Source organism: Urocitellus parryii, chromosome 5 (genome assembly GCF_045843805.1).
Source record: "Urocitellus parryii isolate mUroPar1 chromosome 5, mUroPar1.hap1, whole genome shotgun sequence".
Lineage (NCBI taxonomy): Eukaryota > Metazoa > Chordata > Mammalia > Rodentia > Sciuridae > Urocitellus > Urocitellus parryii.
This window is the reverse complement of record NC_135535.1, coordinates 70,495,090-70,509,049: the sequence shown is the minus strand read 5'-3', so window position 1 is coordinate 70,509,049 and position 13,960 is coordinate 70,495,090. Positions and strand designations below refer to the sequence as shown.

At 36.3% G+C, this 13,960-nt stretch overlaps 1 protein-coding gene across 1 annotated transcript in view; it reads right to left on the bottom strand.

Moving 5' to 3' along the window:
- Positions 1 to 2,351: 2,351 nt before the first annotated feature.
- Dbx2 (developing brain homeobox 2) overlaps positions 2,352 to 13,960 on the bottom strand; it is a 32,390-nt gene continuing 20,781 nt past the window's right edge. Inside the window, exons 3-4 of the mRNA XM_026401406.2 lie at positions 7,777 to 7,964; positions 2,352 to 2,684 (exon numbers count right to left, since the gene is read on the bottom strand). Coding sequence (XP_026257191.2) covers positions 2,352 to 2,684; positions 7,777 to 7,964 — 521 coding nt within the window. The remainder of the gene's footprint in view (positions 2,685 to 7,776; positions 7,965 to 13,960) is intronic.

The following is a 13,960-nucleotide window of genomic DNA, read 5'->3' as shown; positions in this document are numbered from 1 at the left end:
GCTGGGCCTCAGAGCTTTCTGATGAAAGTCATTTAAGCACCGATTAGCCCATTTCTACGATCTAGGTAATAAGACGGCCTTGACAACTTTCTCTCTTTCAAAATTCAAGTTATTCTCAAGAAACTTTGACCATAGACAAGTACTTCATGATTTTGGGCAGTGAGAGATTAAAAAAAAAAAAAAAAAGCATTTCCGTTGCACACTTAAACACTCCCATGGCACTTACTTTCCCTAAACTTCAAAATCTGGCAGAAAAGAGAATACTAAAGAGAAAATCATTAAGAAAGAAATTATAAAATATCATGTGCTTCTGAATTTCTTTAATAAATCTCACCAAAATTGGCAGAATGTATCTTTTATAAAGCATCCCACACAATGTAAATACATCCCATAGTGCTATGGACCCCTTGAGTCTGGTAAAAAAAACCTCGAGACTTGAAACTGGACTGGAAGGGTCCAAATCCCATTTATTAACCTCAGGACCTTATATAAGCACTTGAACCCTGATAGTAATACTGTCTACATTATAGAGTTATTTCTGTGAGGATTAAATGAGTTAATATACCCACATGCTTAGCACAGGGTCTAAAACCTAGAGAGGACCCTAAAAATGTAAATGAGGTTAACATCATATAAAGAAACTGTACTTTAAAACAACTCTTAAAATTTAAACCGTTGTTAGCAAATCCCTGCCCCCCACTCCCAGCAAGAAGGCATTGAGATGAGCTTCCAAGATGACTCTTAAGTGAAAGTAAAAGATCATGCAATAAAGACATATACCAACAACAACAACAAAAATCCTTTCATAAAAAATAATTTCCTGATGTTGATTAAAACCATTATCTTCTGAAACAGTGCCTTTTCTAAATGTCAACCCTTCAAAGGCTATAGCTGAGAAGGTAAGCACATTAGAAGCCACCATCATTACGTAGCTTGTTCACTAACAAAATGCCACATAATGAACTTCTAGGAATGTTTCTTATCCACAGATCAATGACAGCTTGGTTCAAAACCACATCATTTCCTTTTTCTGCTTCATTTCCTTCAAAGTGAAACATAATTTTTTGTTGGACATGAAATTAAAATTGCTGGATTAACTAAGCAAATCGTTACCAGAAATGTAATTTTATAAAAACACTATTTCGGGGTTGTCAAAAACATAAAACATCTGTGCGGTGTTTGTTAATACATAAAATAACCCAATATACATAGTGAATGCCAACTAAGTGGAAAATTGAGCCTGTAACTAGAAGTGCAAACAGAAATCATCATAGATTCCATCAGTATTGTGTTTTTAAGTCCAGTTGGGAACATTTTAAGAGCCATAACACTGCAGCTTTCTTTATTTTTGGCCAGAGGTCACAAACTACTTGACACAGATGTTTTGTTTGGCCAACACAGGGTTGGAAAATTATTGAACTCAACTACCTTTAGGTAAACCATGACCTCTGTTTATCTACTAGGCCCTCAAAGGCATCCATTTCATTTTGCAAACCCTGCTCTAAGCCTATCTCTCTTTTTTTGATTCTCTTTGAGAAAGAATAAAAAAATAATTATTGGTTAAATGGATACCTCTCTCACTGATGGCCTGATAAAGTCCAGAGACTTGAAAATTAAGCATACTAACAGTTATATTCAGAAATTCTTGGGTTCATTTTAATGTATATCTTCAGTGTATGTAACTGTGGCTCATTTGATTAGGATTGCTGAGTTGCAATTATTCACTTATAGTTGGATACTAAAAGAAGTCATAAAATAAGAGAATTTTGTTTTCTTTTTTTGCTATTCTGGGGATTGACCTAGGGCCTTATGTATGCTAAGTAAACAGTCTACTACTGAGCTACAGCCCTAGCCCCTGAGAAATTATCAAAATATATTCTTGTGGTATGAAAGTTTGGATAAAGTTCAAATTTTACATTATTTCCAAAAAATTTATAACATTCTGTCAGTGGTTTATTTTTCTTCATAAAAAAAGGAAATGAATTTTCTCAATGCAGTATTTGAAGATAATTGAGTCTCTACCAATGTATTGTAATGAATATTTACATATATATACACATACAGACATATGCATATATACACATACTCAGGGAAGGGACTGAGCCAATGCTTGCTCTTATTCTTTTTAGTTCCATCATCTGTCCTGGAAGATTCTATTCCACTTACAAGTTAAGTCTGAGTATAGGGCTAAATAAGAGAACACTGGAGTGGATTTTTCTAAAGCATTAGTTCATGCATCATTCTGAAGATGTTAGGTTTTAGGCAATGATGAGGCACAAGCTAATTGGCTTTAGATTTCAAATGTTGTTGGTTAAGTGTTCTTATAAATTAACATGGAGGAATGCTTCCATTCATATGGCCCTAGTAAGTGCACCCTTGTCTCCAGCTTCTTCCTCAGAAGACAAATACAAGGCACCATGCAGTGAATTTGCTTCTGGGGGTGGTGCCCCTGAACTCTCCTGGATTAGTTTTTCTGAAGGTTCTGGAGAATTCTCCCTCCATCCTGGACTTGAGTGCTGTTGGGAGACTTCCCATATTGAAGGACATGGAGAAGAGAAACCCAGAGCAGATTGTGAAAGAGGATCCTCTTGAAGGCTTACATCTTGGATGCACCTATTGGAAAGCACTTCCTTTTCTTTGGAATTCCGCCATTTCATCCTTCTGTTTTGAAACCAAATTTTCACCTATTGATAAAATAATTGGAAAAAATAATAATTTATTCTCTGTTATTCCACGTAAACATTTTGTTTATTCATTTATTTGAAGCATTAGGGATGGAACCCAGGGCCTCAACTGTGCCAGGCAAGCACTGTGCCTCTGAGCTGTACCTCCATCCTCTTATTTTAGCATTTTAAACTGTACTTGCTTCTATATCCATTCTACAGGACACCTTATTATGAGACCCAACCTAGAAAGTCCCTGTGGCTTTTCACATTGGCTTATACAAAAATATCTAAGAAATTACTTTAACATAATATCCCCACATATATTCTAAAACAAAATAACCGTAGTAAATTGGTTACATTCTATAAGCCTCATGTCTTTCAAAATTGACTTTCTCAGGTATTTAAACATATCATTTGGTCTGTGCTAAATTATTTATTCAAGGAACTTTATGAATTCACATAGCATATGAGCATGTATTTTGTACCAAGCATCAGACCACGCACTGTAGGTGGATTTTACACTTTGATCCTTACCATGGCTATAAGAAGTCTTCATTTCACATATAAGACAACTGAGGTTTAGGGAGATTAAATGCTCAAGATTAAATAGTTAGTATAAAGGAAACGCTTAGACTAGAATGGATGACTATCTAAATCCAGTATCCAGGCTCTTGTAAAAAAAAAAAAAAAAAAAATGCAACCTCATCATATTTTTGAGACTAAATTGAGAATATATTTTATAATTCTTTGTTAAATTATAGGCTTTATGTATTCCTTGGACTTGTCACACCGTGATAATTAGGTTTAATAAGTAACAATTGGTTGTAATTAAGCCCAAAGTTCTTATGATGGGTTCTTGATTAGAGCCACAGCGTCCCCCAATGCACCCAGCATAATGCCCTCTATATTATTAATATTATTTTACTTATATATTTTTGTTGGTACATTATAATTATACATAATAGTAGGATTTCTTGTTGCATTCTCATACATGCACACAATGTAACAATATAATCTGGCTAATTTCATTTTCTAGTACCACCACTTCCTTTCTCTCCCTCCCTCCTTTCTTCTACTCTACTACTAACTCTGTTATTAGCTATGCTTTTTATTCACTGTGTACTCAATGGTCCCTGAGCAGAAGATTTCCCAATTGGTTTTCCTGATATTCTGAAAGTCAATCACATTATTTTTACCAGTTCCGATTTCCCATTCTACCCTTACACTAACAACTTAGATTTTCATTTTAAAAACACAACTAGAAACTTTTTACCTAGATAAAGTATATCAACCAAATATTTCTCTCAATGAAGAAAAAAATTCTATCTGAAATGGTCCTTCTAAATTGACAAAATAATTTTTTTATTCCTTCAACTTGATTGACAATGTTTAGAATGGCTGCAAAATAAGTCTACCCAGACAACTGAGTGTAAAATACTGCCAGCCCAGTTATAACTTTGTGATTAAGGCTTTTCATAAGAAAATAGCTCTGAAGTACACATATCAGAGCATTTGGTTATACTCATGAACTTGTTTTTTATTTGAAGTTGGCATTTACTTCTACAAAGCAAGCAAAATATTTCTAATGGGTTTTCACTGAGTTATTTGTTCCCATTAATGAAGCTGGTCTTTCTCATCATATTCGTTATTTTCTTCTTCTCTTAATCATTCTGTATGTTTAGAAATATTTAAGTGCTATCAAAATTAAAACACACACACACACAAAAAGAGTTTTTTCACAATCAGTGGTCTTGGGACACATACATATATTTGTGACAAGACACTAAAGTTCTACCTCTTTCAACAAATACAAAAACATATTCCAGGTAGAAACAATAAGAAAACAAAACTATCAGAGTCCTAGAAGAAAACATAACAGATTGTCATTATAGTCTTGGAGAGATGAATGTTAGCATGCCATAAATTACTAAGGCTATAATGGATAAGACAGATAGAACTGATTATATGAAAATGCAAAATTTCTATATAAATAAATATATCAGAAACATATGAAAAAGCTAAAAGCTATTCAAAGAATTAAAATCACGGACTCAAACAGATATCTGTATGTCTATCATCATAGCAGTATTATTCACAATTACCAAAACATGGAAACAACCAAGTTTTCATTGACAGATGAATGGTTAAATAAAAATGTGGTATGTCCATATGATGGAATATTATTCAGTCTTAAAATTATGAATATTCTGACACATGCTACAACACATATGAACCTTGAAGACATTGTGTTAAGTGAAATGAGCTAATCACAAATCATATAGCTAAGCACTATATGGTTCCATTTATATGAGATTCTTAAGAGTAGACGTTCATAGAAAAAGACAGTATAAAGGTTGTTGCCAGGGGCTGAGGAGGGAGAAAGGAGGAGTTGTTTTTGGATACAGTTTCAGTTTCATAAGAACTAAAAGTTCTGGAGATGGAGGATGCTGATGGTTGCACAATAATGTCAGTTACTGAATGCCACTGAGTGATAAATCTTATATTTATTTTACCACAATAAAAAAATCACTAACTCAGGGATTTTTATAGCATCTATAGCAGGAAAATGTAAGTAACTGTAATATTCCAAATATGTTTATTAATATCCAAAATAATTGCTATACATCAACAAGGCACAATATGATAGAAAAAAATGCAGTATGGAAAGGCCAGTGACGAAAAGACCTCAAATTCTAGAAGTTAGAAAAATTCAAACTAAAAAATAATAAATACCATTGTCCATAATATTGCTGATATTATTTAAAATGATAAATGGTAAAGGGTTTGCAAAAAATCATTTTTGTTAATAAGAGTGAAATTTTTACATAATTCATCATCTAATTTTATATAATATTGTTTTAGAAAGAAATTTTTAATCTGTCACACTTTAAAAATATACATATACCTTAACAAATAATCCCACTCCTAATTCCCTAATTTGCAATAATATTTTAAAAGTGCATAAATAGATGGAATAGTGAAAACTAGAAGTAACTTAAAAGTTGATGGTAGTTAATTGAATTATTCTATATCTACACGATGATCTGTAACGAGACACACATCAAAGAATGAATTGATAGGTACCACCATGCAAGGATGCATCCTGTAACATTTGAATGCAGGGAAATAAAAAGTAAAACAGTACAATCCTCAGTAATGTTATTAACAATAGTCAAAACTGGGAACAATACATATGCTCCCTTCGGTAAAATGAATTAATCATTTTATACCATGTAATGATAATACAAACCCAGCATAAGTAGAATGATCTGCTACTACATGCAACAACATGAAGAATCTCATCATCATAATATTAAGTGGAAGAAGCCACATACAAAAGAATACATACTGAGTGCTTAAGTTATAGTACAAAAACAGGCTAACTTAATCTGGGTTGTTAGAAATGGGAATAGTAGATGTCCATGGAAGAAGTAGATGATGACTGGGAGGGAATCTTTGGGGTCTTCCCGTATCTACTGCTTGATCTGTGCACTGTGTTACTCAGGTGATCTAAACTGTTCTTTAGGAAAAGACAAAATATATGCATAAGATTCTGTTTATAGGAACACAATACACACACTAACAGATTTTCACACTTTCTTAGAGTACTGTAAGATGGAACCTTGCTACTTTTCCATCTTTCAACAGCTATGTCCCCTTTAATTATCATATGGTCTTGTGTTGTTATCTAACTTTTCATGAGCTTCTCCCAGGTGTACAAGTTTCTGGGGTACAAAAAAAAAGTATGTCTTTCTCAGTACTCACCATATTTCCTCTTCCTGCCTTTCTCACATAGTATCTTGCACACAAGAGACCAACCATCAAGATGCAGCTACTAATTTATCTGTTACATACACAAAATTGCTCTGAGACCTAGACAGAATTCCTTAATTGCTCTTGTTCTTTTAAGTGAGAAACCAAGGCACAGGGCAATCAGTTGAGGTTGTGGACTCATTAGTATCACAGTTCAAGAAGGGCACAGACTGATGGATCTAGGTCAATTACCCTGTACCACACCATGTGCTGCATCCTACCACTCCCAAAATTTGGACATGAAAGGCAGTCTATGGAAACAAAGCACATCCCTAAAGAAAGAAAGCAATCTTGAAGAGAGTGCCATACAATAATAACTGGTTTTAGTAAGGTCCAAAATGTAGCATAGGTCATCTATAGTGAGGAAGAGGAGGATGGCATGATTAAGACAGAGCCTCTGCTAGCCCTTCAGTTTCTTTACACTAACTGGCAAAATGCAGGTGGATGTAGGCCTGACCAGGAAACCTATTCCCGCTGCCATCCTCCTGCTAGCCAAATGCCTCTGAACAGTGAACACCCTGCACAACTGTATACAGGGGTTCTAGTTTGAGGAAAACATAAATCCAAAGTCAGGATGCCTAAGATAGAAGCCCAACTCCCAAACAGCTTTGCTACATGACACAGGACCTATATTCAGTTCTGCACATTTATTCATCTAGAAAAGAGGCTTATTACAGTGCATTGTGATGAGAAAAGGGATTAAATAGGAAAATGCTACAGTCTTATGTGTTAACTATTTGTAAGTGGGTCAAACTTTAGAGTAATCTTCACTGTCAAAAAGGCAGAAAGTCTCATTCACAATTACATTAAGTGCAAGAAAGGTGTGTAAGAGTTGCAAATGTGAATGACTAAACTGTACATGACATAAACCCAAAGTGCAAAATAATGAGACCCATTAATGAGTATTCATAAGTCACTTATTCATGCTTTGATTTTGGGTTGAAAATGAAGAGAAAGACAAGAAAATCGTTCCTGCTTTTGAAAGAAATTATTTAGCCTGCTTCTCTGAATATAAAGCAAAAAAAAAAATATATGCTATAAATGCTACATCCTTAGCATTTCACTTTGTTTTGGAAGAATCAATCAGTCCAATGGCAAGACCTAAACCTCTCAGCAATGGTTCTCTTTCCAAACAGAAATCATCTATTTCTACCCACTAACAAATTATGAAAAGCATTTTGAGAACACTTCAGGGTTCTGCACTGCGCCTAGCACAAGAGATATTTACCAAATAAATGGATTTCATTGTATGTCTTCAGAAAGGAAAAGCAGGAGACATCTTCCTGATCATTAGTACCTGTGACTCCTTTAGTCCCAAGTTGATGGCAAGTTTCTTTCGATCTGTTTTGCTGATGTATTTTTGCTTCTGAAACATTTTCTCCAGAGCCTTTCTCTGGTCCTCGGAAAATACAGCTCTTCTTAAAATGCCCCTCCGAGTTTTGGAATTAGAGTCCTGGGTCAGCAAAGGCAGCACACTCTCTTCTCCTGCAGAAGGTGGAGATGAGATACAAAAGCCCAGTTAGCATTGGAGAAAAATCAGTCTGGCATCTTCCTACTCTGCCTTGGCCAAAGGATTTCATCTCAACTCCACACACTTAGAGCAGTGCTTCCTAACCTCTTCTTGGGGGGTAGACTCCTTTGAAAATCTGATGAATACTCTTTGCTTCCCACAGGAAGGGAAGAGGGGCACATGTGCTTGCCCTCTGATTTTGTGTGCTTGTCAGGAAAGCCCAGGGTTTCAGGTTACAAAGCCCCAATGCAGAACAAGTCCTAGGTGGTTTAAACATTTCATTTTCATCTAATCTTTGCTTATTTATTTTTTCATTCTTTTTTTCAACAACTATTTGAATTCTTACCATATGCCAGGTCCTCTGCCCAATACCACAAGTTGAGAAATAAACCATATCTGTTTTCTCTTTACCTGTAAAATCTAATAGATGGGAACTTACTAAACTAGCATCACACAATCAATAAAGTGTGCATTCTTTTTTATTAAATATTTATTTTTTGGTTGTAGTTGGAGAATACAATACCTTTATTTTATTTATTTATTTTTATGTGGTGCTGAGGATCAAACCCAGGGCCTCACACGTGCTACGCAAGTGCTCTACTACTGAGCCACAACCCCAGCCCTAAAGTGAGTATTCTTTATAAAGGCACTTGGAGAACACAAAGCAAGGTGTCTGATCCAAATCTGTGATATCAGAGAAAGTTTGCAAGAATCAGAGATGCTTAATCTAAGAACCAAAGGGAGAGCTAGAGGAGTCTCAGTAACCTTCCTCACCAATTGATTCCATTGACAAACAACTTCTTGAAGACAGAGACATTTTCTCCTTTTTTCTCCCTTTCTGTGGCTAGCACAACACTGGTTGCTACCCTCTGTGTGTTTGCAAGCATTCATCAGCCATTCGCTCATTCTGTTTGCCAGGTATGTCAGGCAAGAGTAATACTCCCTGCACCCCTTGTGCCTGCAAAGATGTCTGTGTTCTAACCAGAATCTGTAGGTGTGGCAAGGGGTAACTAAGGCGGCAAATGGAATTAGGGTTGCTAATCAACTAATCCTGAGCTGAAGAGAGTGCCCTGGATCATTCAGGTGGGCTCAATGTAATCACAAAGGTCCTTGTAAGTAGAAGAGAAAGGAAAATAGGTCAGAGTCAGAGACAGATTTGAAGATTCTATGACTTGCTTGGAAGACGGAGATACAATTTGTAAGCCTCAAAAAAAAAAAACAAAAACAAAAACCACACAAGGAAACTGATTTTCTCCAGACCCTCTAGAAGGAACACAACTAACACTTTTATTTTAATCTAGTAAGACCCATTTGAGACTTCTGGCCTCTAGAATTGAAAGACGGTTAAACACGTGTTGTTTTAAGGCACGAAGTTTGTGACAACTTGTTACAGAATCACTAGAACACTAAGGCACTTAGTATCAAGCCCATTGGACTAATTGCTAAGGAAACCAGACAAACAGCACCCAATCCCTGCCCTAAAGGCTCTCACCTTCTCATGGGAGGATTGACACATGATCATTCACTCCGAAATTGACGTTCCAGTAGAACAGGGGCTCTGGTTTATGGTTGTAGTTGGTCTGTGTTTTGGTGCTTAATAATTATTTACTGAATAAATAAGTGAATAAATGTATTAACAGAATAAAAATGGCCGCAAGATGTTCTGATATGACAATGAAGGAAATAATGAGTTCAGCAAATATAAGATTGAGCTACATCTAAAAGAACAGTTAGAGAAAGATCCAAGGCCAGTCCAGACACAGTGGCCAGGGTGTCTGAAACCATCAGGCACAGGGGAATCAAGTCTATCGAGGGAAAAAGAGCAGTCTGCAAGAGTGGGAAAAGGCATGAAGCAGAGGGTTTCCAGGTGCTACTAACCCTAACCAGCCTGCAGATTGACTTTGTTTGGTCTTATAGTGTTATTTAACAATTCTAATTTCATTTAGATTTCTGAGAATCCTCCAGCTCTCCCTTTGGTTCTTAGATTAAGCATCTCTGACTCTTGCAAACTTTCTGTCACATCACAGATTTGGATCAGACACCTTGTTCTGTGTTCTCCAAGTGGCTTTATAAAGAATACTCACTTTAGGGCTGGGGTTGTGGCTCAGTAGTAGAGTGTTGTTTAACAATTCCAATTTAATAGTTGGGGGGTTTCACACGAAGTTTGGGTTTCTGACACCTCTTCAAAGGTGATGAACTCACTATACCAAGCTCATCTTCCAATGCAAATATGAGAGTCATATGCCCACTTTAGATGGAGCATGTAGTCCTCAGCTTGCCATAGTCTGATTTTTATCTTCCAAGACCTTGAAGACCTTTGGACCTTTGGTGAAGAGATTATGGAGTGGAATGGAGCCAGATCACAGAGAACTGCAAGGGTTTGGGGCAAGGAGGTAGTGAATATCAATGGAAGATGAATAAGCAGAACATGAAATGATAATAAACATACACTGAACTGAACTGTTACATTTACTCCATGTTAAGCCACTGAAGCACAATATTCCATTTAATTCTCACAACAAATTTATGCCATGAATACTACTATTATTCTCCCCATCTTACAGAAATAAAATGAAGCTTAAGAAAGTCAAGGGACTTTGTCCAAGGTCACATAGCTAGGGTTTCAAACCCAGGAAGATTGACACCAAAACAAAAGCTCTTAACAATACTGATATGATCGGATTTGTAGTTTAGAAAAAAAAAAAGAGGCCAATAAACTTGTTACTTCTACTTCTGCAATGTGATGACTTCCTTTTCTATTTATCTAAAAGATTATAAACATCTCCTGGCTATTCTCTCTGCCCTTAGGTATCTCTCATTCCAGTTCATCCTCACCCTGCAAGAAGACCCATACTGCCTCTTTTCTGCCTGTAACTCTACATCTCCACAGAAACACTGTAGCTCTGGGATGGAATCAAGCCTCATGCTTCACCAACGTTCACTTTCAGTGATGTTCCTCTCCATTCATCCTCACAGAGGATCCTGACTATTTCCTACTGCACTCATTCTTTGTGCCAAGAACATACATGGAAGTCAGGTTTTGACAAATGGACTCACTATTCTTTATAAGAGATTTAAGAAGTTTGTTGTTGTTGTTGTTTTTAGAAGTTTTATAAAATATTGGTCAATTATAAAAAAAAATACTGTGAATATCTCAACATGCTCCTTTTTTCATAAATGATTTTCTTCCATGAATATTCTTTGGTATGAAGGTCCTAGAATTGCTCCTTCTGCTTTTATTTCAGAGTATATCTTCACCAGTGGGACAACATCTCTCGAGGAAGCTTAAGGATAAAGGACTATGGAGTACAGAAGAACTGGGTTTGGTCTATGGCCATACCACCCTGATCTCGTCTGATCTCGGAAGAAGAACTAACTGGGTTTGGATCTTGGCACTTATTGTGTGACCTGAAATAAGTTGAAAACCTTTTCCAGCCAATCTTCTAAAGCCGCCCCAAGGATTCAGTGAAATAGCATAACAATATTTGAGTGCCCAGCAAATATTAAGAATCCCACAAACCTCTTTCATTTCCCCTTATTAGATTTCATTACAAGAATCATATGCCACATTTATCAGTACAGATGAAGAAGATCCAAAGCCACACAAAGGACACAGCTTAATTGGCACCAAGACCTTCTGAACTCAATACTTGGCACTTTCCTCCACATTCTGGCATTCTTAATTTGTAAATATATCCCATCTATCATTATCATAGTGATACGTCTTAACAACTAGGATAAAAACACTAAAGTTTTAAAGGCAAACAAATGCATAAACTATCTACTTGGTGACATTTTTAAAAACTGCTAAAGATGAGGACTATGAAGGCCAGGCAGCAGCAAAGAAATATTTACACTATAATTTTTAAATTATGATACATAAGAGATATGCTAGGTTTACAACTAAGGAAAATTGCAAAGGAAAATACTGAAAAGGCAAGAATAAATATTAAGGTAGGCTATTGCAGAATTATGGGCAAATAATTCATGTCCGCTATCTATATTTTAAGTTTGGTTCTATTTTCAAATGGAACAAATAAATAGCATAGCAACCTTTGGGGGAATAATTAGGCAGTCATTTAGTGGATGCTGAGTGACAAGCGAAGGTGAAACCAATCCATCCTTAAGGTACTCACAGTTGATAAGAAGAGGCCCACGAAGGTTACAGACAACCCAATATAGAGAGATGAGGATGGTAGACGACAGCAGAGAAGGCATCAGAGTGCTGGGTAAGAAGCTGATGAGTCTGGGAGGTCCTAAAAGAGCAGCGCTCAAAGCAATTCCTCAGCCGGCAATCTTGGGAAAGTCAGGCAGAGGCATGAAGCCAGGTGTGGACCAGCGTGAAGCAGGTTGGGGATGAGGTCAATCACACAGCCTGGTATTGCAGACTGCAGGGTCTGACTGGAAGGACATAGGAGATAAAGTGGGAGGGTAGATAAGGGCCAATGGCAAATGAAACAAATGTGGGTTTTAATTTGACAAGGGCAACTTTTCAAGAAGACAAGACTAACGTAGTATTTCAGAAAGGCAAATATTTTCTGAGTTAATAAAATATTTTACATCTCTATATAGGATCCAAAACAAATTTATAGACCTATAAAGGTAACAAAAATATATACATTTATTTTTTTTCTAAGTAGAGCTTTAAGTAAGGCTCATGACTATGATTCCACTTAATTTAACCCCTTCTTCACCAAGATCAATGGGTTAAAATAAAACAAAGGGGAATGAAGCTCATATAAGTGCCCCTAAAACTCTTAATTGAAAACTGTAGGTTTTCCTAATAAGTTATTTTTATTTTTTATGTATATTTTTAGTTGTCAATGGACCTTTATTTTATTTAGTGATACGTGGTGCTGAGAATTGAACCCAGTGCCTCATATATGCTAGGCAAGCGCTCTGCCACTGAGCCACGATCCCATCCCTAATAAGTTATTTTTAAATAAAGAGAACCAAGTTCCCATCAAGTGCTGCAGTCTGGCTGGGCAAAATAACGGGGGGGGGGGTGACAAGCAACTTGTGAAGGTTGATACAGCGGGAGCCGCTTTATTATGGGACAGAGAAGTATATACCCAACTAATTACACACAGCTTAACTTAAACTAGATACAGCAGTCAACCAATAAGGAATCCTCATCATCTTAATGATTACACACAGCTTAACTTAATTGACATAATCTAGACACAGCAATCAGTCATTAAGGAATCTCCATTGTCTTAATGGCTCGCTGGTGTTACTTCTCAAACCACTCCTCTTGGCAAAGTGCCAGGCACCATCTTGACTTGTCTGTGGCCGTCATCAAACAAGGGGATTTACAAATACATTATTCTCACCAGTGTGATAATAATTTTAACATTTCAGAGGCATGAATAGAAACCAGATCTCAATCTCTAAAAGAAAGATCTGGTACAACTGTGACGGTTAAAGTATTAACTTCTGGGTCTGGTTCTAAGCTTTTAGTGCCCTAAAATAAACAAGAGTACATTCAGTAAATAAGCAAGAAATGCTACAAAGATAAAGAATATTGCATTCTTCCTTGCTTTGCTATTGCCAAGTCTCACCTACTGTGGTTCTCAATATATAAATTATTCTTGTTTTCCTAAAGTGGTGTGCCCAGAGTTCCCCCCCAAATTATATTACAATGCTGCCATTACTACCCTTGGTGTTCCTCCCCATGCCTCACCCATGAGTCTTTCACAGGCTATGTCTGAATCCCATCATAAATCACATTGATGAACCCACAACATTTTCATACCCTGTAAATAAGTGCCCAAAATTTACTCCTGCAAAGCACTTCAAGAACTTGTTGGTGACTCAAAAGTCACTCAGAAGTTACTGAAAAGCTATAAGTAACAAACACTTCCAACTATTCCTAAATTCATGACAAATGTCTTGTACGAAGACTTCCAAGTGACAAAAAATAAATAATGCAAAAATGAAATAAACAGATACAGGGCACAAGGTATTTAGG